General features: G+C 44.2%; 1 protein-coding gene across 3 annotated transcripts in view; it reads left to right on the top strand.

Moving 5' to 3' along the window:
* Positions 1-3,851: 3,851 nt before the first annotated feature.
* The window catches only part of UBE2D3 (ubiquitin conjugating enzyme E2 D3), a 37,073-nt gene continuing 17,365 nt past the window's right edge, over positions 3,852-23,559 (top strand). For 2 of the 3 annotated variants that reach the window (XM_090031898.1, XM_090031899.1), the window contains exon 1: positions 7,466-7,801. In XM_090031898.1, the coding sequence (XP_089888024.1) occupies positions 7,778-7,801 (24 nt within the window). In that variant the 5' untranslated portion in view covers positions 7,466-7,777. Of the gene's footprint in view, positions 7,047-7,465; positions 7,802-23,559 lie in introns of those variants that run through there. The other variant, XM_090031897.1, reaches the window with a different exon arrangement.

Genomic DNA, 23,559 nt, shown 5'->3' with positions numbered 1-23,559 from the left:
GGGCAAAAACCATGCTAATACACTAATGTGCAGTAAAATTAGGCTACTGCACATTAAGCACTGCTGAGCCTATAAGTATGCTGCAGGTTTTTCTTTCCAAGGTGGAGAACCTTGCATTTTTCAGTGTTGAACACCATCAGGTTCTCATCCACCCATTTCCTGAGCCTGTCAAGGTCACCCTCTTGTCCTCAGGTGTGGATGCTTTAACCCAGAGTTTGTTGTTGGCGAACTTGGCCAGTCTGCTTCTGATACCAATGTCCACATCATTAATGAAGATGTTGAATAGTATAGGCCCAAGGCCAGAGCCTTGAGGGACCCCACTGGTCACAGTGCACCACAATGATTGACTTCTGTCAACCACCACCCTTTGAGTCCTACCGCGGAACCAATTCCCCAGCCAGTGGATCGTGGTGAGGCCGAGGCCACAGTTAGCCAGCTTAGCCAAGAGGTGATCATAGGATACCAGATCGAAGGCTTTTTTTTAAGTCAAGATGCATGACATCAATTTCTTCCCCCTTGTCCATGTGATAGGTCACCTGGTCATAAAAGGAAATAAGATTTGTCAAACAAGACCTACCCTAAACAAATGCATGCTGGCTATCCCTCAGGATGCTGCCATCAGCCAGTCTGTTAAGAATGGCCTCTTTGATAATCTTTTCTAAGACCTTCCCCCAGGATAGGTGGGTCAGGCTGATGGGCTTGTAGTTTGCCAGATCCACTTTCCTCCCTTTCTTGAAGATAGGCACCACATTGGCCTTCTTCTAATCCTTGAGTACTTCACCAGAGCGCCAGTTCTCAAAGATCCGTGCCAAAGGCTGAGCTACTCTTGCCTGCCGTGACTTGTCTTCAATATAAATTGGTAGGAAGTTTTTAGTCCTTGTATGTACTGTCTTTACTCCAGCCCTGGTGCCATCTTCTGGGGCTCCACCTCCCCTGCACCCCACCTTATGCCAACCTTTAAGGTCTTAAATGTTGAGGTCCACAAAGACTATGTATGCGTTCTTGTAGTGCTTTCTGAAATAGGTAATATATAAAGCAAAAACAATATACAACTCAAAGATCACTTTGGGGCTTCAGGTCCTTGTCCTGCAAGACCCTTCTGATTTTAGGGTCCACAGTCAGAATGGCACATTGTAAGCCACTCTTGCCCCCAACTGTACTTACAACTTTTCCCTGTCTTCCATTTCAGGTCCAGCTTTCCAGTTGAGGTCCCAAACATCTATCCCTAACTGCCAAGACAAACCTGCAGGTAACTCGTTTGACTCCTCCAAGCTGCCTCAATGGGCTTGCTGCCGACAGGCTGCTTTCCACCATTTGCCCCTCCTGGACCTCACTTCCAGTCCATCCATCTCCTCAGAGAGTTTTTAACCCGGACATGGGGGTTCTTCCTCTTGAAACAGCGGTGGCATGTGTTTATGAAGTGTGACCATGCTGGCACTGGGGTTTCCCCAGTACTTGTCTCTTTTCTCAGCGCTGTTTCTCATTGCTGTTTCATTGCTTCCCTCTGACTTGGCATGTAAGATTCTTCTTGCATTTCCTTCACACTGTCACACCATGTATTTAAGCAAACTGGGACCTTGTATGTAAAAAGTATTACTGAACTTCCATAACAGAAATTTAAACTTCCTATTATCTGGTGTATACCCTAAACAGCAGTAGCCTGGAAGGGTTAATAAAGAACCTAATTACCTTCTCCAGCTGTGACCAAGCAATGCATTAGAAACAACTATTATAAAGGACTGCAGATGAGGTAATATAGGGGTAACAGGTGGAAAAGTTCTTGGCTGCTCTAGGGGTATTAGCAAACCTGTGGAAAGAGCAAGATGCCCAAGCTGGAAAGGCAGAGAACGGAAGGCATGTTCCTCTGCTGCTTAATGCAGTCTCTGTGCTGGAACCTAGAAGAGAGTTTGGGCCTCAAGGTTCTTCTTCCTCCCCTACGCAAGGGGAATGATGGCCCTTGAGGTAAAGGTGCTATGGACTAGTGGCTCCAGGTTGTTTGTCCAGTCTTGGTCCTCTCATATGTGCTTTAAACTTTGTTACCCTCTCAGAGGTGAGTCTGAATTACAAAAACACTAGTCCTGTTCCTACCCACAACCACTTTTATGGCACACCTTACTGTAGGGGTGTCATAGATTCAAGTGGAGCCCACTAACATGCAAAAATCTTTTACAGCTTAGCTATCTACTGTCCCACCTCACAAAAATAACTTTTTTATTTACGTAACTTATTTTATTTGCGTAACTTTTATTTACAAAAAACTGCATTGTCCACTCTTCCTCATGGATCTTTTTTGTTTCACAATGGCAGCTATTGACTTAAACAGACTTTGGATCACACATCTATGAATAAAACAGATGCATTATCCCTAGATTAAAACAAGCCCAATCAGTTGCTGGATACTCCATGCTGTGTATTCAGTGATGTTTAACATTTTCTGCCATATTTTTAGTCGTTTGACATGAGTTGTTTTCTAAACTCAGAAAGTCTTTTAGCAGGAACTGGAATTTCCTGGAATTCTGGATAAAAATAAATCAAGAGTGATCTAGTGTGACAAACCCATCTTCTTGTTGTATTTTGCAGCATTTTTATTCTTCCAACTATTTTCCATAACAAACTGGATGTCTGAACCAACACTATTGCAAGCCTATTCTGTTGTTCTGTGGCTTCTACTATTAAGTGGACATATTTTCTGTCTAAACTTCCCCTTTTTAGCAGTGCTACAAGGGCCTGAAGCTACATTGGAATTAGAAGCAGCCATCCACATTACCACTACACTCAGTTGCCTTTCCTCCCTTCTAAACTCTTCATTCTACAGGTGTTAACAACCCTCTCTTCTTTTCAATAGTCTTGATGTTCTACCAATAAAGCTAGCCTTTGTTCTGCAATTCTGCTATTAGCTGCTCCTGGTAATGAAGCTTCTATTTCACAGCAGTGCAAATTGTTTTTAACTCATTCCTATGAGTTGTATTTGTTTTTTCTTCAATCTTAAACAGAATAATATAGCCCTAGGCCCCTAGCATATTCGTAAAGCTTCTAGTTTATTTTTAACTGGAGAAAAATATGCATTGTGTTATATGGATTGATGCACCTCACAATCTATACCCCCTCTTCAAAATCCACACATGGTAGGATGGTACAACAAAAATCTCTTGGGCAGGTACTTAGGAACTCCTTTATGATGAGCTAGAGGCCTGTAAGCCACCTGTTTTATTAAAGAATTTAAATATTTGTTTTATTGTTTATGGGAGAGGATAGGGGAGGGAATCAAAGGTTATTTCTAGACTTAATAGCAGATTTAATAACAATTACAGGAGGCTGAAAAGGCATATAGGAACTAGCCAAATTACATGAATAATCCCATTACCCAACAGCTTATTAAGACTGTCTTTTAATTGAATCCAGAAATTGTAACTATTCCCATTAGCATTTTATTGCTGCCTGTCATCAGGTGCCTTGTGTCAAAGGTCTGGAACCACTCACTTGTGCCAAGTACAAATCTATATTAAGCCTCACCCTGTAAACCATTACCTGTGAGTGCTCTCACTATTATCAATGAAATACTTAATATTAATTATTTTAAAAGTTAACAAAAGTACAGTTTCCTTATTAGTCTGAAGGGTAAATTAGTTAGGAGGGTGAGAGGGGGAAGGACATTTTCAGTCTGAATAATCTTGTATAAATAAAAATATTCATGACCTTAGTGCATTCAAATGATCAAGCATTGTGTTAATAGTGTTTTACATTACATTGTTTTAAATTGTGGCTGTTAGTTATAGATTTAATTCACCATGTACATTGTGTGCTCAGTAATTATTTTATTAAACATTCTCAAGATTTCATCCCATGCACTTGATTTGAAAACATGTTTTTAATATAAATACTGAAATAGGAAATTTAACTAGCATGACTTCTTTTCATGCTCCATTTCCACTCTTTACTATGTCACATAAAGATTAACAACGTAAGTCTGCTATCCCAAATAGGGCTATTCAGAAGCCAGTCAACTTTCAGGAAGGGACCATTTTATAATTTTTCATGAAAAATGTGATTGCTTGTGTGTGGTCCAACAGCAATTGAAATCTTAATTACTATTTAGGATCATAGGAAAATAGGGCTGGATGGGACCTCACAAGGTCATCTAGTGTAGCCCCTTGGTCAAGGCAGGTCCTCACTTAGCCTTGGAGTCGAAAAGGGGTGGGAAATACATGAAGTCTGAAAATTAATTAAGGAGGACTGTGGGGCACTTCAGTCACAACTGTCCCCCTCCCTTAAGGAATTACAATGTGCCTTAATGATTTAAAATAGCAGTTGGCAACCTTTTTGGACTGTGGGCCAAAACAATACATCTTGGGTCATATGCAGGAAGGCGAGTGCTAGGACCTGACCTCTCCCACTGTTTCTCCCTGCTGCAGCAAGGAAGAAGCCTCTACCTCCAAGTGTTACTGATGCTCCATGTCTACGAGCTGGACTCTGCAGCCCAGATCCAGCCTGTAGGCCACTGGCTGCCAACCCCTGGTTTAGAAAGCTGTCACCACTAATAAAAGATGGGTTGAGGTCAGTTCTGTGGAATATTGTAATTATATGGTATAGAGCAGCAGATGTCAACCAGGCATACATGGGTACTTGGGAAGACCCCGGGGGTATGTGGCAGTGGCGTGGAGAAGCAGGGGGACTTGGGAAGCAAGACTTGGTGGCGCACTTCCCAAGTAACCCCACTTCTCCACGCTGCTACCGCGTGCCTGGGAAGCATGGCAGCGCACTTCCCAATACCCCTGCTTCTCTTTCCTGCCGCCACATACCCTGGAAGTGTGCCGCTACGCACTGCTCATTGACCAGCACTGGGGCTCCAGCCCCCACCACTCATCAACTGGCTGCAGGGGGATATCCCCCTGCCCATCCAGGGGGTACAGTCCAGGTGGGCTACCTACCAGAAGGGGTACACTCCTTAAAAAAAGTTGAAAACCGCTGATATAGAGATTGATTTAAAAGTGGGATAACAGGAATGATATGAAACCTATACTGGGCATAGAAAATAGTTATCATAAAAAGATACATCTCCTCTGCAACAAGTAGACTCTTTCTTATGTTTGACAGTAGGGTTACAGTAATACTAAAGTCAACACAACAAAAACAAGCTCAGATTCATAAAAGAATATGGCTGCTTGGCTTTGTTTCTCAATTAGGTATCCTTGCTATTTCTCAGACTATATTTATTAGGGGTGTGCAAAGTGGATAGCATTCAATTTGGATTTGGATTGTCAGATTCAGGGGACAGTGATTTAATTCACCACTTCAGATGACCATCCCGATTTGATTCAGGCAAATCTGAAGATTCGATTCTGATTTGGAGAATCAGCGATTTGGCCATAGACGGCTTCTAATGTTTTTTCTACGTACCTCAAGGTACTAGGCACAGCTCACGAATGCCAAGATGGTGGGGCGGATGGAGCATCCCATGGAAGCGTGGGGGGGTCCCGCAAGTGCTCAGAGGTGGTCCACTTCCAGGTCCGCTGCCAAGCGCGTGGGGGACCTGGCTGTGCCCTCCCGGCTCAGTGACTGGCCGTGGTGGACCCCGGGTGCACCCTCCCAGGTGGACCCAGGAGGCACCAGTTGCTGAGCCAGAGGTGTCCCCTGTATGCTCCACGGTGAACCTGGAAGTGTACTGGAAGTACTTCTGAGTCCACTGCTGAGCACACGGGGGACCCCTCTTGCACTCCTGTGGGGCACTCCATCCACCCCATCATCTGTGTTCATGAGCTGCACCTGGTACCTCAAGGTATGTAGAAAAAACATATAAAGCTGTCTGTGGCCAAATAATTGAACCTCTCCAAATTGAATCAGAGGCTTCTGATTCAATTCAGAGAGATTAAAGGGTCTCCTGATTTGATTCAGAGATTTGGCTGCTGAATTGGGCCAAATCGAAGCAGCCACTGAAGCTCCACATAGCCCTAATATTTATTAATATCTAACTAAACCTCTCTGTGTTGCCTTGAAAGAGTCCCCATCTCTATTCTGATTGTCTTTACTTTCTTATGTGGTTACTGCCTTACCTAAGTACCTTGAGGCTCTTCCTTTGAGATCTAATCCTAACTGAGCTTGCACAAAGGAAACAACATAATTCAGAGCTGAAAAGCCTCGTTAATGGGTTATTTTTCCAGTTGCCTACACTAAGAATTGAGAGACTATGACAAAGCACCACCACTGATGAAGCCAGGTAATCAACAGGTGGGGAAACCCCCTTTCCCAAAACAGTCCCACAAGTTTTGAAGCATTCTCTGGATCTGCAGCATCCCATGAATTTAATGTTGAAAACCACAGTGCTGCCTGTAGAACAGCACTAGGTTAGGTGAGCCACTGTACCTCTAGGTTTACCATCATTATTCAGACAAGGTCCTTTTGGGCAATTCCGTTGTCTTTTATTAGACCAAACAGTTGGAAAAATTCTTCTTTGCACGCTTCTGGGTACAAACTCCTTTCGTCAGGCTGAGGGAACATCTGGTTACAACCTACACCTCTCAAACATGGAGTATCGCTATTCAGCATTTTTGGCATTTCTCTCGTGAGGCTGTAAAAAGACAAGCCACACCTCAAGCGTTGCTCCTTCTCCAGTCCCAAGGCCTTGTGCGTGCCTTCTCCTGCCTTGAAGTCCCATTTCTGGCCTCCTGCCTAGTCTGGAGCCCCTGCCCCACCGCACATGTATTACACAATTCACTGGTAAATCTCACACTAAGTTGAGAGCGGACACACATGTGGGCAAAGCGATTCCCAGGACACAAAAAAGAGAAAGCCGCCTCCAGATTAGTGCCTGATACCGTGCGACGGGTCCACACGTATCTCCAACCCGCCACTTCGCGCTCCATGCGATCCTTCCGCCTGCCCCTCTCGCTCGGAAGAACACGCTGGCGGAGGGATACCAGCACGACGCTTCCCAACGTAGATCCGGCAACGGATGCCATTTTGGGCTTCCGCACACGCTGACGCGCGCACGCAGAGGGCGGGGTCTAGCTCTTGGCGGCACGCGGGGAGCCGGGACGAGCCTTCGCTCCGTGAGTGTCTCAAGAGTCGCGGAGCCTCCGCACTCCTCCCTGTCCCCCCGAGGGAGCCGGGTCTTCCCCTCCCCCACGCACTTCTTCCTGCGAGGGGTGAAGGTGCTACTCCCCTCTTCTCGGCCGGCGCAGGGCAGGGACAGGAGCGCGGGCGCTCACTCCCGCTCTCGCGAGACCTCCCTCCCGTACCCCCCCATGAGCGTGCGCACAGCGCGTCACCCGCGCCCCTGTGGGTCTGCGCGCTCGGAGCCCCCCTACTCCCCCCCGCCCGCGCGTGCGCAAACTCCTCCACCCGCGGCGGCGGTTGGCCCCCCCTGTCTCCCCACCCATTCTGAGGGGGGCGTTGGCGATCGCTGCTGGGCCCGCCCCGCGGGGGGGAGGGGCGGGAGGGGGGGCGGTGCCTGCGCGAGCCGTGGCCCCTCCCGCTCCCCCTCCTTTCGGCCTCGCACCGGCGGCGGCGGCGGGTGCAGCGGCCGCACTCGCTCTCTTGTACCGGGTCGGGCTGGGCAGGGCAGGGCAAGGCAAGGCAGGGCCGGGCCCGTCTCACCACTGCTTCTCTCCCGGGCGCGTTGTGTCCGCAGCGGCGGGAGGGGCTGCGCCGTGCGGGCGCCCCCGGCTGTTTCCGGAGGAAGGAGAAGCGGCCGCGTCACCCAGCGCGAGCCCGGCGGCGGCGCGGAGCAGAGGCGGCGGCGGAGGCAGGCCCGGCGGCGGCGGCGGCACCCGCACCCACAATGGCGCTGAAACGCATCAACAAGGTGAGGAGCTGCCCGGCCGGTCGAAGGGCTGCGGCTTTGTCTCGGTCCCGGGGGGGAGGGGGGCAGGCGCCGATGTCGCTGCGGTGTCTCCCAAACGCCAGGGCCCGACGGGGGTGTCCGTAGCAATTCCCTATGGCTGGCGCCTCATTGAGGCCACGGCATCTCTCCCCAACCCGTTTGGGTCCCGTTTTACATGACGGGGCGGTTTCCTAAAGGCTCTGGCTTTTTGCGGCTGGTGGGGCCTGTCCCCCGTGCGACTCGCCCTTCGCTTCTGGCCTGTAACTTCTTTCCCGCATTGTAAGATGGCGGCGGGTTCGCCCCGTTCAGGCTCTTTCCGGGATCTCTGGCTTTCTGCAATAACATGACACGCACACACAACGTGCACACGCGCGCCCGGCCGCTGTGGCACGGCAGCTGCGGTACCCGGGCACTGCTGGCTGTCCTGCTCCCCCCATAGCCCCACTCTGGCCTGGCCTGTGTGCCTCGCCTTGAAGGAGCCTGCGCTGCTTTCACAAGGGGCGGAAGTGTTTGTGTGCAGGACGAAGGATGGCGTTGCTCAATCTGGCTGGGTGGAGTGATGTATGTGTGTGTATAAATATTTTTTTAGCAGCTAATGCGGAAAAAAAAAATGTCATAGGGCCAAATGTTTAAGTCGCTTCTGGAGAAGAAGTGGCACAGGGGGATTTAGGGAGCTCTGTGATCCTCTCCTGTTTCAGGGATGTTCTTGTGAAGAGCAGCAGCTAAATTCCCAAATGAAGTATCCCGTGATTGAAGCAGAATGGTTTTGATGTGAAGTTGATTTTGATGAGCATATTTTAAAACCCCGAAATGGATGCTCAATATTTGCAGGGGAAGGGGCAGAAATACTTGCTCTTCATCTTTGTGACCCTGCCAAGAAGGTAGAAAATCAGAGTATCCTGAAATATTCTGGAAACTTTTGCTTGGACACTTTCTCAAGTACTATAGTGCTGTCATTATTTGATGTTGCACATCCTGACAGTGGTGTCTCGATTGACTAGTTTGACTAAAATAAGGACAAATGAAGCTTGTATCCTGTAATTTGCATCTAATGTTGAATAAAGCCCTTGAAAATATAAAAACTCTTAACATCATTGTAAGTAGAAAGTGTGGACTTGGATTATAGCTACAGTATTTAAATAATTTCAGAAAAACAATTCCTGGTGAATCTGCCATCAAAACTTATTCCCTTTGCATTAGTGGATATTATTAAAACAGGCTAGGGGACTCCTTGGTGTGCTTTGTCATCAACTTGCAGTAAAATGCATCTGAAACTCAGGCGTTTGTTCACAGGAATAATTTATGGTCAGGGCTGTGCCAAGGCAGGCTCTCAAACGTATAGCGGATCTGATATTCAAAACGTTTTTTAAAATAAAACATAATTTTGTTTCAAGAAGTCTATGCAGACTATAAGCTTTGTGGAGCAGGGACTGTCAGCTACTCAGGTCCGTGTCTTGTTCTTGGTTGTTTTTTTCCACTACTGGAATCAGTTATACAATATCCAAGGCTAGTGTTTAGGACTTCTAGTTTGAGGTATAGCTGTAAAGTGATGTTTCATTCGCATTTTTTACTTCTGTTTTTAAGCATTCTCTATCTCCAGAAAGTTACTGTTTATAGCAGGGCTGTTGTGCTTCTTGGGCTTCTGTTGGGCTGCCACAGCTATTGCTCTAACTGCATCACAGCCAGGGTCCCTGGGTTCCCCCTCCCTTCTCCAGCTCCTGCTTCCTATCTTTGCCCCAGGGGGTGGGCAGTACAGTTTGGCTTGGGGAGCCGAGGGTGAACCTGGCACCCTGTGAATGTACAGTGCAGCTGTGGGAAGGTTCACCTGAGCAGGTGCATTGGGGAGAAATGGGGGGAAACATCTATGTAGCATGTGACCCGGGGGACCTGTGGTTGACTTGTGTGGCCCCCAGTACCTTGGAAGTTGGTCAGCCCTTGTTTATAAGCATCCAATTATCCAGATACTAAGACTGCATGCTACTTTTACCAAAAGCAGTGCTTGCCAATACAAATGGCTCAGGTTTGACAATAAAGTCTAGCAAAAAGAGTTTCTTAATGAGAATGATGTGTTGTGTTGTTGGAAAAGTGGAATCTCCAGACCTTGGAACTCAGTGCTTCCTTATACCCTTCTTGGCACTAATCCAGGCCTGTATAAAGTGAGTTAAGACCTTAGTTTGCTATGATAACTCCATCTAGTCTGATTTGCAGTCTTTGGAAATTGTGTGCCAAGACTAAAGTTCACTTTCTGCAGCAGGTGACATGCAAGATGCACAAAGCAGAGGCATTTTCATTCATGCTTGATTTGGTTGGGTTGACTTGTGGTCCATGTCTTTCAAGTGTGTTTTGCTACAGAGTGAAACGAAACATTTAACTTGGGTGTCTGCAGATGCACGAAACCCTGATTTCACCATTCTTTTTTATTTTATTTTATTTTATTTTATTTTTTTTAAACGTAGAAATTTAAAATGACTCTTTCAGGATAAGACATCTCGTTATCTATAAAAGTTCTGTTGCATCTGATTTTTGATTTGGCACTTCTGCTAGCGGTTACATTTTCATACTATAAAATGTTTTGAATTTTGCAGTTCTAGGTCACTGTTAAGATATCATAAGGTCACTGAGGCCAGGTCTTCAGTTAAAGGCCCTCTTGCATAGCCATGTTGCGGGGGGGAGGGGGGGAGTGAAGATGTATGACCAACATGCCAGCATAACTGCTATCTACGCTGGTAAAAGTTAACTTCTGTTGGAATAAATTTGGTTTGCAAGCGGTGGCTTCAAATTGAGGTACGTTTCTGGAAGCATAGTATCATAAAACTGAATATTCAATTTTGATGTTAATTATTTTTCTTTTAAATATGGGATTATGTGGCCAAAATAATGGCTTATGATATTTGGGAAGAGATGGAAAATGTATAAATGTTAATGGATTTTTTTTTAATAATAATAAAAAAAAAGTCCTGTTCAATTTCAGAGTACGTTAGCATTTGTTTATGGGACTGTATTCCTCTGTGAAATGCATGTTGTGAATCTACCTAGAAAACGGGATAGGTTAGTGGGAACTTGTCTAAAATAGATGTTGTTTTTAATAATGACCACTTCTAAAATTAATAGATTTAAAAACTGGCCTGTTTGGTCCCATCACAGATTTATGTTATGTGCCAGAATTTTTTCTTTGTTCATTCTAGTGACTCTGCCATCACAAAAATAGCAAGAAATTAGTGCTCTCTAAATATAGAGGGTGAAATGCAGTCTTAGACTTGAGATGCTTGCTGTTAAGTTGGTTTATATTTTATTGCATTTGAATCTTACTTAAATAGATGTTTTATAAGTACTAAGTTACATTTTAAAAAAAAATAAAACTGAGGGCTCTTTTAACTAGATAGTAAAGGAGTGTTGTATTTATGTTTATCACAGGCTAACAGTCTGATTAAATGGTTTTTGTAGGTGTTTATGGTTAGAGTTTTTTTGTAAGAACAGCTTCCAAAGTGGTATTCGTGGATTGTTCCCTTCCAAGTTAATGTGATGAGTATAAGTGCTTGGTTATAATTTGTTTATCTGTTTTATTCAACTTTCTGGGTGCAAACCTTGCCTTCAAAACTAAATCATCCCTTTGTTTCCTGCAGCTGCTATATGGCTCTAATCTCTCTAGACCACACTGCTTTTTGGCTCTTCCCTGGTGTGTAACTCAGTATTGTTTGCAGTTCAGTTTGCCCCCAAAACTATCTAGTACTGCATAGAGTGTAGTAGTGCACAGAATGCTTATTTTTTAGTTGGTTAGAGAGTATTCGAAAGCCATCAGACAAATCTCAGATATCATTGGTGGGAGATCTGCATCAGTAACTTAAAACCACAGTGCTTGGAGAGTACTGGTGGTCTGTATGCTTTGATTTGCTCTAGTACATGTTCTGACATGTCTGCACAGACCCCTCTTTTCTTTAGTAATCAAATATAACGTTTGTTTTCTGCTAAAAGACATTTTACAGAAACCTGGCTCTTTTTCTGCATATTTACTCTTTATTTTGCTGTGTCACTCTGGCTGTCTGATGATGTCAGCCTCTGCTTATACAGTTTCCCACAAGTACCTTTTCCAAGGCATATCTGGGTTGTTTTTTGTTTTTCTCTTTCTAGGATATCTTAAACCAGCCTTCCAGAATTAGTTCTTAGATTTTTTTCTACCGTGTCTTTTCAAATCTTTAGTCAGTATCCTGCCTACAAGGAAACTGACATAGCCAATAGAGATTTTTGTAATGCTCTTGGCCTGCTAAATCCATATTTTTATTACTATTATTTCTTTCAAATTTCCTTTCCTTGTTTTTTCTTAATGTTTGATACTTACCTTACTTTGTACAGCTTCTGAGGTGCTGATCTGATTAGAACCTCTGCTTCTGGTATATGAAGTATGTAATAAGAATATTGTACTTGGATTCAGCTTCTCCTGTTTCTTGTACATGAAGCTAAGAAGAAACTAAGACTTTGGGAGGCATTTTGTATTGTAACTTATTCTTGGTAGCTTAGTCACTTGTGTCTATGTATAACAAATACTTGAATTGCAATATGGGTAATCTGCTGCTTTGGAATGTGTTTAAATTATGAGAATGTTTGTGCTTTCCCTAGAAAAGTTTACACTTGGTATCTCTGAATCTCTGGGAGCAACCATGTTGATGAAAAGTGTTTATAAAAGCATGTGTGGAAACTGTCTTAAACAACATACAGGTACTCCTCACTTAACATTGTCCTCGTTAAAGTTCTTTCATTACATCACTGATCTGTTAGAGAACATATTTGTTTGAATTAGCGCAGTGTTTGGCTGCCGCCTGCTAGTAGGTAACTACTGTGATATAGTTGGAGTCTCTTAATGTCGTTTCATTTAAAATTGCATTTTCAAGAATGTATCTACTATGTAAAGCAAGGAGTAGCTGTATTGCCAATGTCAGTGTCAGTTTTCAACTAGATGTTTGTCTCTAGAATAAGCTTCGTTGCTTATTGTTCTGCTTAAGCAGAATATTATGAATTGAGACTAACACTTTGATTTCTCTTATTTCCTTAAGAGAATGAGGTGCAGTTCTCCTCAGACTAGCTGAGGTCTTGTCAGCTCAAAAGAAAACTCAAAGCAGTTTAACTGAAGATGTTTTCCATCTGAGTTAGTTTAGTTTATATAACAGGGGATCCTGGTTTTCTATGGCTAAAAATTCGCAAATTCTCTGATGAAACCCCCCCAAAATCTGTGGTTAAAAGGAAAGGGTCCTTCTTCCCTGCCCCTCTGCAAGAGGGGGACCCCTAGCTACTAGGGACATGGGTCTGCAGCCCCCTGCCCCCAACAGAAGGCTGTGGCTGCTGCAGGGAGTGCCAACCCCCCTCCCCCACCTGCTGCAGGCTTAGGCAGTGAGGGGTGGGGGGGGGCTTCTCTGTTACTGCACACACTTTCAGAGGTCAGGGAGCTTTCCTGTGTGGCCCCATGCTGCCCTGTAGCACTGGGTTGCAGAAGCCCTGCTGGAGGGCAGCAGGGTGGGCAGCCCACCCATGCCCTGTGCACAGATCTGAGGAGCACAAGAGTGCTTGCAGCAGCAGGGAACAAGCACACCTCCCTACCTCCCTGACAAGTTGTCTGAGGCCCTGTTACATTCCTACAGGCTGCACATTGTGGCCCTGGGGTCCAGTCCCCCCATACCCCCTGGCTGGGCAGCAGCCTGAGCCCTGCCCAAATCCCTGTGGGGGCCTCAATTCCTGCCCCCCACTTACCTATGGGAGTTGCTCTCCAGGCTGCCTGGTAGCCAGTATACATGCACATGATGCCCCCTGCCTGACCACTCCCTCCCAGCCCCTTGCAGACTGGAACTCTACCAGCCTGCAGAGAGCTCTTTGCAAAAGTACAAAATCCATGGGTTTCCCGACTAAATAGAAAAAACACGGATTTTCCCCTTCATAGGAAGAATCTGCAGATTTCTCTGTTTTTCCGTGGGAAGTGAAAAACCTGGAGTCCTGATGGTAACTGATATGAGTTAGGTTGTAAATTCCAGTTTGACTACTCCCATTTTTTTTAATTAGGTTTCATATTTTTGTTTGGCTTGCCATGTAGCTGATCCAGGAATGGGTTTAAATTAAGGGTGTCAAACATACAGACGGTGGAGGTGGGTCAGTGCTGCTCTGCCCCTTCTTCTCCAGTGGGTTAATGTTACCCTGCCCCTTCTTCCCTCCGTCCTCCCCCAATTTTCAGTTTTTGATTGTAGCTTGGTATGCAAATCAGGGGCGAGTAGCATGAACACCCTGAAGTCTAGATTTAGCCTAACAGCTCATTTGAGTTTTGACACACTTTCTTTAACTAAACTGAAATAGGCCATTTTTAAATTGCAGTTTGTCTGTGTAGACCAGGGGTGGGCAAAATCTGGCCTGTGGGCTGGTTCTAGCCCACCAACTGACTGGATCTGGCCTGCATCTGCCTCCATGGCACTGTGGGCCTGAGCCCCATCCATGCCCAGCAGCTTGGGCCCTGACCAGCGTGCACAGCTGCTGGTGGGGCTGTTCCTGGTGCTGCTCTGCTCCCCTTGCCTCCAGCAAGAGCCACCTGCCTGAAGCCACCATGGTCTTCCCCCCACTGGATCAGGGCAGCAAGAGAAGGAGGTGAGGGGAGCAGAGTGGCACCCAGCTGGCTGCAGAATTTGCATGCTGGCTGGAGCCCAGGCTGGTGGGGCTGTTTTGATTCCATCTCCTCCAGGTGCACTGTTCTGAGCAAGGGGTGAGCTTCAGCTGGGTAGCTCCTACCTCAGTGCTCAGGCTCCAGCTCTGGGCTGCAGGCTACCTGCCCTGACCACCCAGTGCGATAAGCAACCACCTGTAATCAGGCGGGGCAGCTGGAAGGTGGCTGGGAGCTAGACCTTGGGCAGGAACTGCTCTGCTGAAGCTTCTTCCATCGCCCTGCCTCTACACCCATCCACCCTCACAGGGTAGGGCATGCAGGGAGTGGATTGTTCCTCAACTTGGGCCCTGGCCCCAAGCTGTCACTGCCCCACACCCAGCTTCATGATTGTGGGCTCACCTGCCTGTCCTGGTTCTGAACACTCCTCCCTGCCTGTGCACAAAGCCCCAGAGGGAGTTTGGGTGTGTTGTTGCAGGGTGGAGGAAGGGGAGGGGGAACAGTACTGACCTGACCCATTACAGCTTATCAAAAGCCCCTGGGTGGCCATTGGGCTCAAATAATTGCCCATCTCTGTTGTAGACAAAACCTTTGAGACTCTTCCTGCATATAGGCAATCCTCAGGTAGTATGCTGGGTTTTGCTTATCTTCAGCTTGAATGCAAGTTTGGAAAATAACAGCTCTGAGTGGTGGTCTGCAGGCATTTAAGAAGTTAAGAACAGTTATATAAAGAGTGGAACAAATGTGTGCTACTTTTACCGTTCTATATTTCATATTCAAATTCTATATTTGGCAAATTTATAAATTTGTAGTTATTTCCTAGGTATAGCATCAAGTGTTTCAGGGTTGTCTTGAATCCATCCCCACCCCCTGCTGCAACAGGGAAAGCAGTGGCTGTGGAATGGAGTTGGTGGCCCCTTTTGCCCTGTTCACTTCACCTTGCAGCTTTCCTGCTCCCCTTGCCATGTGCACCCCTCACCCCCAGCTTGCCACGGCTTCTGCCCTTCTCCCCAGTCTTTGCCTCTTCTCACCGCTCCCTTCCCTTACTGTCAAATGCTGCTCCGGCTGCTTTGTCCTGGAGCACAGCACTTCTTGAAGCTGAGTCAATGCCTGGCCATGCAGCAGTGTCAACACTGCTTGTCGGCCAGGGAGGCATTGCAACAGAGTACATTGCTGGTTGGTCAGGTAGGAGAACAAATTTCCATGTGCTCTGTGCTTTGGAAAGACCCAAGCCACAGTGGGAGGAAAGGGAGTGGGCAGGGGAGCAGAAGCTGCAGGAGGGTTCTGTGGGTCTGACTCCAGCTCCAGCCTGGACTCAAGACCAGAGTCAGAGCCATAGCAGCTGCCTGCTTCCCTCTCTACTTCTTATGCAAATATAAGACATGCGGCTTTTCCCTCAATGCTGGTTGGGGAAATTCCTCGTCTTATATTCCAGTAAATATGGTCACATGTATGGATACTCTTCATGTGTGATAACTTCACTGCCGTAGCTATTTCATCTTGACTTTATACCGAGTCCCTGGACAGACAAGCCCTGACAGAAGTATTGAATGTGCTATGTGCAAGTGTGGAGTCAAAAATAGCATCATGGTGAACTTAAAGCAATGAAATTTTAGCTTACAGTTACAGTACTACATAGAAACAACCTCAACACCTGATTGGAGATCTGAATAACATTTTCATGTTAGCTGAGAAACTACAACTTCAATCCTTGTTTAATATTTAGCTTCTCAAATAGTAACAGATTTCTAGTTTTAATGCACTAAAATAGGAGGAATATCACCTAATACAGTTCCCAGGTTTGATTATTGTAGTGTTGTTATCAGGTTTTAAGAAACTATTCTTAATACGTTTTTGGTGCTAACAGTTGAAATAAAATCTCAGTTCTAGTTGTGTTGAAATGCTAAAGAAATTCGTATAATCACTGAAGATTGTATGTGTTGATCAGTTTTCTACACAGTTTATTTATTTAATTTTGAACTAAAAATATACTTTATTGGGAAAATAGATATTTTTGGTTTTTACATGCCTGCAGAGTTTTGTATATTACCAGTTTGTCATCAAAAGGACAATTTTATAATGACTTGAGCAGCAGGCAGGAGCTTTGAAAATGAAACTTTCTACCCATCGCTTCTGTTCTTTATGTAGGTGTGGAACTGCAGTTTGAAAAATTAACTTATTTTTGTTGCCTACCTTTTGTGTGTGTTTTCTGAACTCTTTGTCTCAGTATTATCTGAGGGACAGCAGTAGGACAGATGATAGAGACCAGCTAAGTAGCAGGTGTTGAATGTGGAGCAGTAAGCCTCTTTATCCAGAAAGTGTATTTACTTCTTTCATAAGCTAAGAGGTCCTAGATAAGCCTCTGTAAGGTGCAGAGGCATCCACTTGCTTCAAACTACCTCCCATAGTCACTCTATTCAGTTTTTGTGGACACCAGGTGAAAGTTGAGTAGTTAAAAGGGAACAACTCTGTACAACTCAGGATGTAGTCTGACCTTCATGTTTCTAACAAAATCCTGGAGAGACCAGAGGGGTGTTATTGAAAGTAAACAGCATGAAACCACGTGAAAAATTGAGTACACGTTTTCTGAGATATAAATGATGGTTTTATTTTTGTGCTATCACTTTTAACACTGATTAACCATTGTGAAAACCTGCTTAAAGAGTTGTTTCAGGTATTTAATTTTTGTTCCAGACGAGTTAACAGTATAACAAAAATACCATTATCCTGTTGCTCTTTGAAGACCATGGAAATAAAAGAAACTAAGTAGGCAGGGCAGATAATAAAATTGAAAGCACTAGGTGCTTCTGCTTGTATAGTTATGCAAATGTAGTTTTGTGTTTATACTAAAATCTTTTTTCCTGTTCCTTTCTTTCAAGCCGGATTTCAAAATATGTGAGATTTGGTTCTAAGAAAACTATACTAACTCAAGTTTAAAATAATATCTAATAAGCTCTTAGGTTGTAATATTTCTAAGAGTTTGTTATTTACTAAGTAGTATAATTATTTGAAGTTCTTAAAATGGTTCTTCTTCAGGTAAGGTTGACCTTGTCACTAGACAGTGATTTCTTGTTGAAGCTTGTGTGTCTTGATCAATAGTTGGCTGTCTTTTTGACATTTCTGTGGGGTTTTTTGTGATACAATTTTATATTGTTAAGTAGAATTAAGAGGGTTAAATTCATCCAGTATTAAAAATGGGGAGAAAAAAACCCTTTCTCTGATTCAGTAATATAAAATTGTCCTTGTACCCCAGGGGTTAGTTTTACAGAATTGGCTATGCTTCACAGGAAAAGAGTAACAGTAAAATATCTTTATGCAAGTCCTCTTTGAGGATTGAGGTGGAGTTTGTACTTTTTTTTTTTTTCTTTTTGCTGTTTTTTGGTGTATAATGGAGGGCAGAGGGTTTTTAGAAATTTTCTTCTTCGTTATCTCTTTAGGAAGTTCAGCGTAGAACAGTGGTACATAATCTTTTGGCCCCACATACCGAATTAGTGGCATGGGGCTGGTTCACGGGTGAGATCCAGCCCCATGTGCCACAGTCGGACCCCACATCATTGTGGGAGGCTTGTGCCACACCTGCCCAGGCCTTTGTGTTGGAATCAGGCCCTGGGGGCCTGCTCTGGGCTTGGGCATTCAGCAATGGTCCAGAGTCCAATTTAGTGTGTAAGGCCACATTATCTAGCCTGCAGAGCTCCCCAGAGGTCTGTGAATTTGGCAGAAGGAGAGAATGTCACCATTCTCCAGTCCCCAACATTTTGCACCCATGGGGGATCCCTGTACACAGTGGGGATTGGATCTGGCCCACAGGCCTGCGGGGGAAGCAGAGGGGTTGACCACCCTGGCTTAGACTATATGATAGATACTTTGTAAAAAAGATGACTACTTTGCTTCTTTAAAAGTAGTTGAACCTAGTGCTAATGTTTTTGGTATACTTTGGTGAAATTTAAGTGTAGAAAAAGACTTGCTGCTGGAAAATTAGTCATGTGGAGTATCTTAAGAGCTAAGACTGAAAACTGAGTAAAGATTGAGGAAACTTTTTAGTCAGACCACTTAAAATAATTATTTTATTAACAGGAAACATTTTGAATAAAACAAGCTTGTTGAAGAGTACTCAGGGCCTCCATTTGATGTGTTACATCTCAGGTTGCAAATAGATGGCACCTGACATCTCACTCGCATAAACATTTTTATGGCAGAATAAATGTTCAACTAATAGACATTGCTACCCTGTACTACACCACATCAGAGGAAAATTAATGGTACAACAAAAGGTAGTAATAGACCCTGCTGCTTTATTGTGGCAGATGTCTGTTACCTCTTTGGGAGACTAGAGCAGCCTGAGCTGTTCGTACTCACCAGCCACCCCAGGCAGGTACTCTGGGGGCTTGAGGAACTCTCACCTGTCTGCTTTCCACACAGTTTAGGTAATCTGAGGTGCTTCTCTGTAAGCAAGGAAGTCAGTGTTCCCTACTGATGGATGAGTCTGGCTGAACAGAGAAAAGGTCTTTCCCACTCAGCCCTCCCAAGTGATTGCAGGAGACAGATCTGGATGAGGATGAAGAGTCCTGCTTTTCCCACTCCTGTCCTCTGTGATTGTGGAGATCAGCTCTGGCTGAACATGAAAAGTGGGGAGATTACATTGCCCCTTGTCCTGCACCCTCAAGGGTGGGGCATGGGGTGACTTCGGTTCTGCTAAATGTGTGCTGCTGATTTGCTTCAATAGGTGATGTCTGTTTCTAGCCAAAGTGAACCCTTGCTGATTACTTATCAAAAAAGTTACAATTTTTGTGCTTGGTTTTAAAAAAGGTCACCTTAACATGTCACACAACAGCAAAAAGGGGGGGAAAAACAAGTTTAAATGGCATTTTTCAGCTCACTGGGGTCCAAGAATTTTTAAAGGCTTGTTTTCAGGATGAGTTGTTCATAAAAAAGTGAATTACTATGCCAGATGTGTTGGGTAGCAAAGGTTCAGACCCTAAATTAATCTACTTTAAAGTTTTTCTTTCTACCTTTTGAGAAATAACACAGTGGGACCCCTATCCTGCAAAATCTAGAAGGGTGCTTCTAGCTATTCCTAGGAAAATTTGCTTCAAATAGACTTTGATAAACTAACCAGTGCCTGAACCAACCGTAGGCAGTGATAAAAGCTTGTTAGGATTAAGTTTCATGAAGATGATCATACCTGATATCCCTGGAACCCTGTAATTTTCTCTCTTGGCCGTTGTGGTACCATACTTCAGAGTTATGTCCCCCCACCAAAGAAGAAAAAAATAAAATACAAACATTGAAACTGAACCAAGTCTTTTTGATCTTGAATGGTCTTCTGCAGCAGTAGTTTTTAACCATTTCATTTGCAGACCCCTACAAATTTTCAAATGGAGGTGCAGACACCTTTGAATTGTAAGTGTGGGTATACCTTTGATCATAGTCATCTTTTGTGGATCCCTTAGCTATGTGAGCCCTTAGGGGTCTGTGGACCAGGGGTTGAAAACTGCTGCTCTATGCTTTTGGAAACTGTCACAAAGCACCTGGGCAGAGTTTTATTCCTCTGTGTCTGTTTCCCTTCTCCCCTGCTCTGTCCCACAGTCTACTATGACTGATCCACAACAGGTAATTATGCAGCTACCAGTTACTGATCAATTGTTGGAAGTTTGCTGCAGTTCTATTGCTTCCAACCCCTCTGATTGCCCCATATAGAGACCAAAATAATTCTCTGTATTGGAGTTAATTTTTGCTGTGTTTAACATGGAAATGTGTGCCAGAAGACCTTTATGTTATAGTATTATGGTTGCAGAGTTAAGGAATTTAAATGTAAGAAGCGTTAGGATTATGGTACTAAAGGTGGACCTTCTCTTTTTGATCATTCAGTCATATCTTAGTTATTTTACACTGCCCATATCTTGCACTGAATACATATTTGTGAATTTTCTTTCAAGTTTATTAATGAACTTAAGTAATAAGTCCATCAATGTTTGCTAATCTACACCTTGTGAGGTGTAATTCTTCCATTTCATGGTTAGGTAACTGAGACTAGCGATTTTGTTCATCTTTAACTTGAGATACCACAGGGCTTGGTTTTTGAATGCTTTAAAGTATTTTATACCATGTCTAAGTTCACAGCCCACTTAAGCTTTTTTCACATTTTGTTTTGTGTGTTGGGCTGGATATAGCCCGTGGGCCATAGGTTGCTGACCTCATCTACAGAGAACAGTGTCTTTTAATGCACTGTATTGTATAGTGAATGACACAGTTCTATCAGAAAAAAATGTGGTTGTGTAAATAAGTACACTGAATTACAGTTGTACATAGGATGTTTCAAGTAAGGTAGCATAAGAAGAGGAGACTGGGTAGGCACCTTGCTGAGGTCTTATGACTCTTGCCACTCCTAATGCTCCTTCCTGCCCATGGCAGGGGGTCGGACTAGCTGATCTGTCTAGGTTCCTTCCGACTCATTGATTCTAAGAAACAAGGGTAACATTTATGAAATAAAGTGCCTAAGTTTTTCTTATGTAGATTTTTTAATGTAATGTAACCTTTCTGATCAGGGCTAGTGAACATTGTAACAAGACCACATTGTTACAGACTGTCCAAATGTACAGTTTGTGCCCTGATGAGGTTAACCTTTAAATCAGTGGTTCTCAACTTTTTAGACTCAAATGCCCCTCCTTAACTTTTTTGAATTTAGTGGCACCCCATTTAAAAACTATTTATTATAGCACATAAAAAAATAACATGACTGGAAACCGTATTTGAACAAACTGGAAAAAGTATACATGAATAATTATGATATAATCGGTGCCCCAGTTCACCATCACTGGCCTTGTATAGACATTCAGATTCTCTTGGGAGTCACTGCTGACTCTCAGATGTTTTTCGGTTTTAAATGTCGAGTTTTTCATGTGCTCTAAAGCAGAGGTTCTCAGGGTGCTATGAGATCCCTTTAAGGTTGCTGCAGCCCACAGCTCCTGTGTGAGAAGGTGATCATTCTCTTCCCCATGTCCAACATGCTGTGTCTACCCCAGCCTCCTGTGGACAAACAATGCTTGCTATTGCTCCTTTGGGGACCAGCACTGTTGCTGGCTTCTGCTGCCTGCCCCCCCCACACTGAGCAGTGCACTCCACTTCCATCAGGAAGGCAGATGTGTGGTTCAGAGCCATGCTTTTCCCTTTGGCTTGTCCCCACACCTCCAACTGTGCTCTCAGGGCTGGCAGGAAGGGCCCTAGGCATACATGGCCCTGGCTGCCAGCATACAAGACCCAGAGAAGCAGCCTCAGGGCTTGCCCTCATCTCCTTGAGTATGGACCAGGAGTAGGGAAAGTGTGGATGGTAGAAAGAGGGGGGAAGGCAGGGTATGGTTCTGGTGCCACAGTCCTCACTTAGCACCAGCAAGTGGTTCTCAACTTTTTAATCTTCTGTTCACCCCTTCTTATCTTTTCTGAGTTTATATTGTAGCTTTGTGCTTCCTAGCTGAGTTTCTGATAAACGAAAAAAATGGAGTAGTAAAGGCTAAAAAGGCTACAAGCCACTAGTTTATAGTATAGTGGGAGTACAGTCCAGTGTTCAAAATTACATATGATGGAAATTTAAATAAAGATATGTATTTGAATTACCGCACTTTCTCACATACTGGATGTAGTTTTCCCCAAAATCACCCCCACCTCTGCTCCCCAAAATTGGGGTGTGCATTTGAAGCATGGAAGCGGTTTCTTTTTTTGGAAAAGCAGCACTCCTGGAAATACTGTATGCCTTAAAGTTGCCAAGATGGCTGCTGCTTGTGTCTGCTTAGCAAACTGAAGGGGTGGAGTCTTGTGTTAACTTTCTCACAGTTGTAGCTATTGGTTGAGCACTGTAGCTTATGCCAGAAGCAGCAAGTGAACTGTATGATAGTATTTTGATAAGGCTTGTGATGTGGAACCGACATTTTAGGTGTAGGGATTTATTAAGAACTACTTGTAATAAAGAAGTAATAGTCTTGCTACTTGCCCTTGGGTATGTTCTGAAGCCTAACCTCTTAGAAACATATAGAGCACCTGGGAAGTATGGCAAAGATTTTAGAGTTATATCTTTCATTGAACCAGTTATGTAGCTGCGACGGAGTTAGACAAGTTTTCAGATGCAAGTCATTATTCCTCATGTAACGCAGGAGGGAAGTCTGTCACACCAGGAAGTTCATGCTGCCACATGGACTTGTGTTTCCAGCAGCACTTACTCTGTCTCACAGTGGGCCATTATCTTGGAAAAACCTTTTTCTACATTCTGCCTTGCAAAAACAAACCAGGTGTATGTTTTATTTAAGGGTGTGTTTTATATGCAAGAAAATACAGTATGTGTCAAGACTTTGTGAAAAGTCTTTTGTTCCCTGTACAAAAATTATTACTGTCCTGACTGTCTTAACAGCAGGTGGGTTCTCCACTCTTTCAATTGTGCTGTAATTTTCATACTTTTTTACTGAAATTTAATTGTAGCTTGCTGTGGTGTGTGTTGCAGCTCACAGGACTCTGACTAGGAGTAGTAGGGTGTAACTGATGCTTAAAATGCTTTGAATCTTCAAGGTGTTCTTCAGGGCTGAGGGAAGTAGCAGGCCCAGCAATGATTAAAAACTGCAGGGTGTGAAATTGGAGAAGAGATTCCCATGTGTAGCAGACAATTAATAGAAGAAAAAGAAACCTGATTAATGGGAAATCAAGACCTATCAAAAGGGAGGAGAGTGTCATTATCACCTGTAGGGTAAAAGCAGAATTTCAGGAATCAAGTAAATTTATAGTATGCTATAAATTCAATACCAATCTTCAGTCCTTGGTTCCTCGTGTTCAGCCAGTTTATGAATATTTGTTTCCCAGCTTACCTTTTGATGGTATTTTGTAAACTTTCCTTGAGCCCAAGCAGGTCTTGCATTTGTAAGCTTGTCTAATGTATGTAGACAACTAGACAGTCCACTAAAAAGTATTACCCACAAAAAAAACTTGCCTCGTAATTCCTGGACTGTCATGGTTATGTCAGCCCAGCATCCTGGATTAAACTTTCAGCATCTAGTGTGACTAATCTTCACCAGAAAAATAGAATTTGGGGCATAGAGGCTACGATGTCCACACAGCTACATCAGCAGTC

Source organism: Crocodylus siamensis, chromosome 2, assembly GCF_052110815.1.
Source record: "Crocodylus siamensis isolate JL-2025a chromosome 2, ASM5211081v1, whole genome shotgun sequence".
In the NCBI taxonomy this organism is placed as follows: domain Eukaryota; kingdom Metazoa; phylum Chordata; order Crocodylia; family Crocodylidae; genus Crocodylus; species Crocodylus siamensis.
This window is presented reverse-complemented; position numbering and strand designations above follow the sequence as displayed.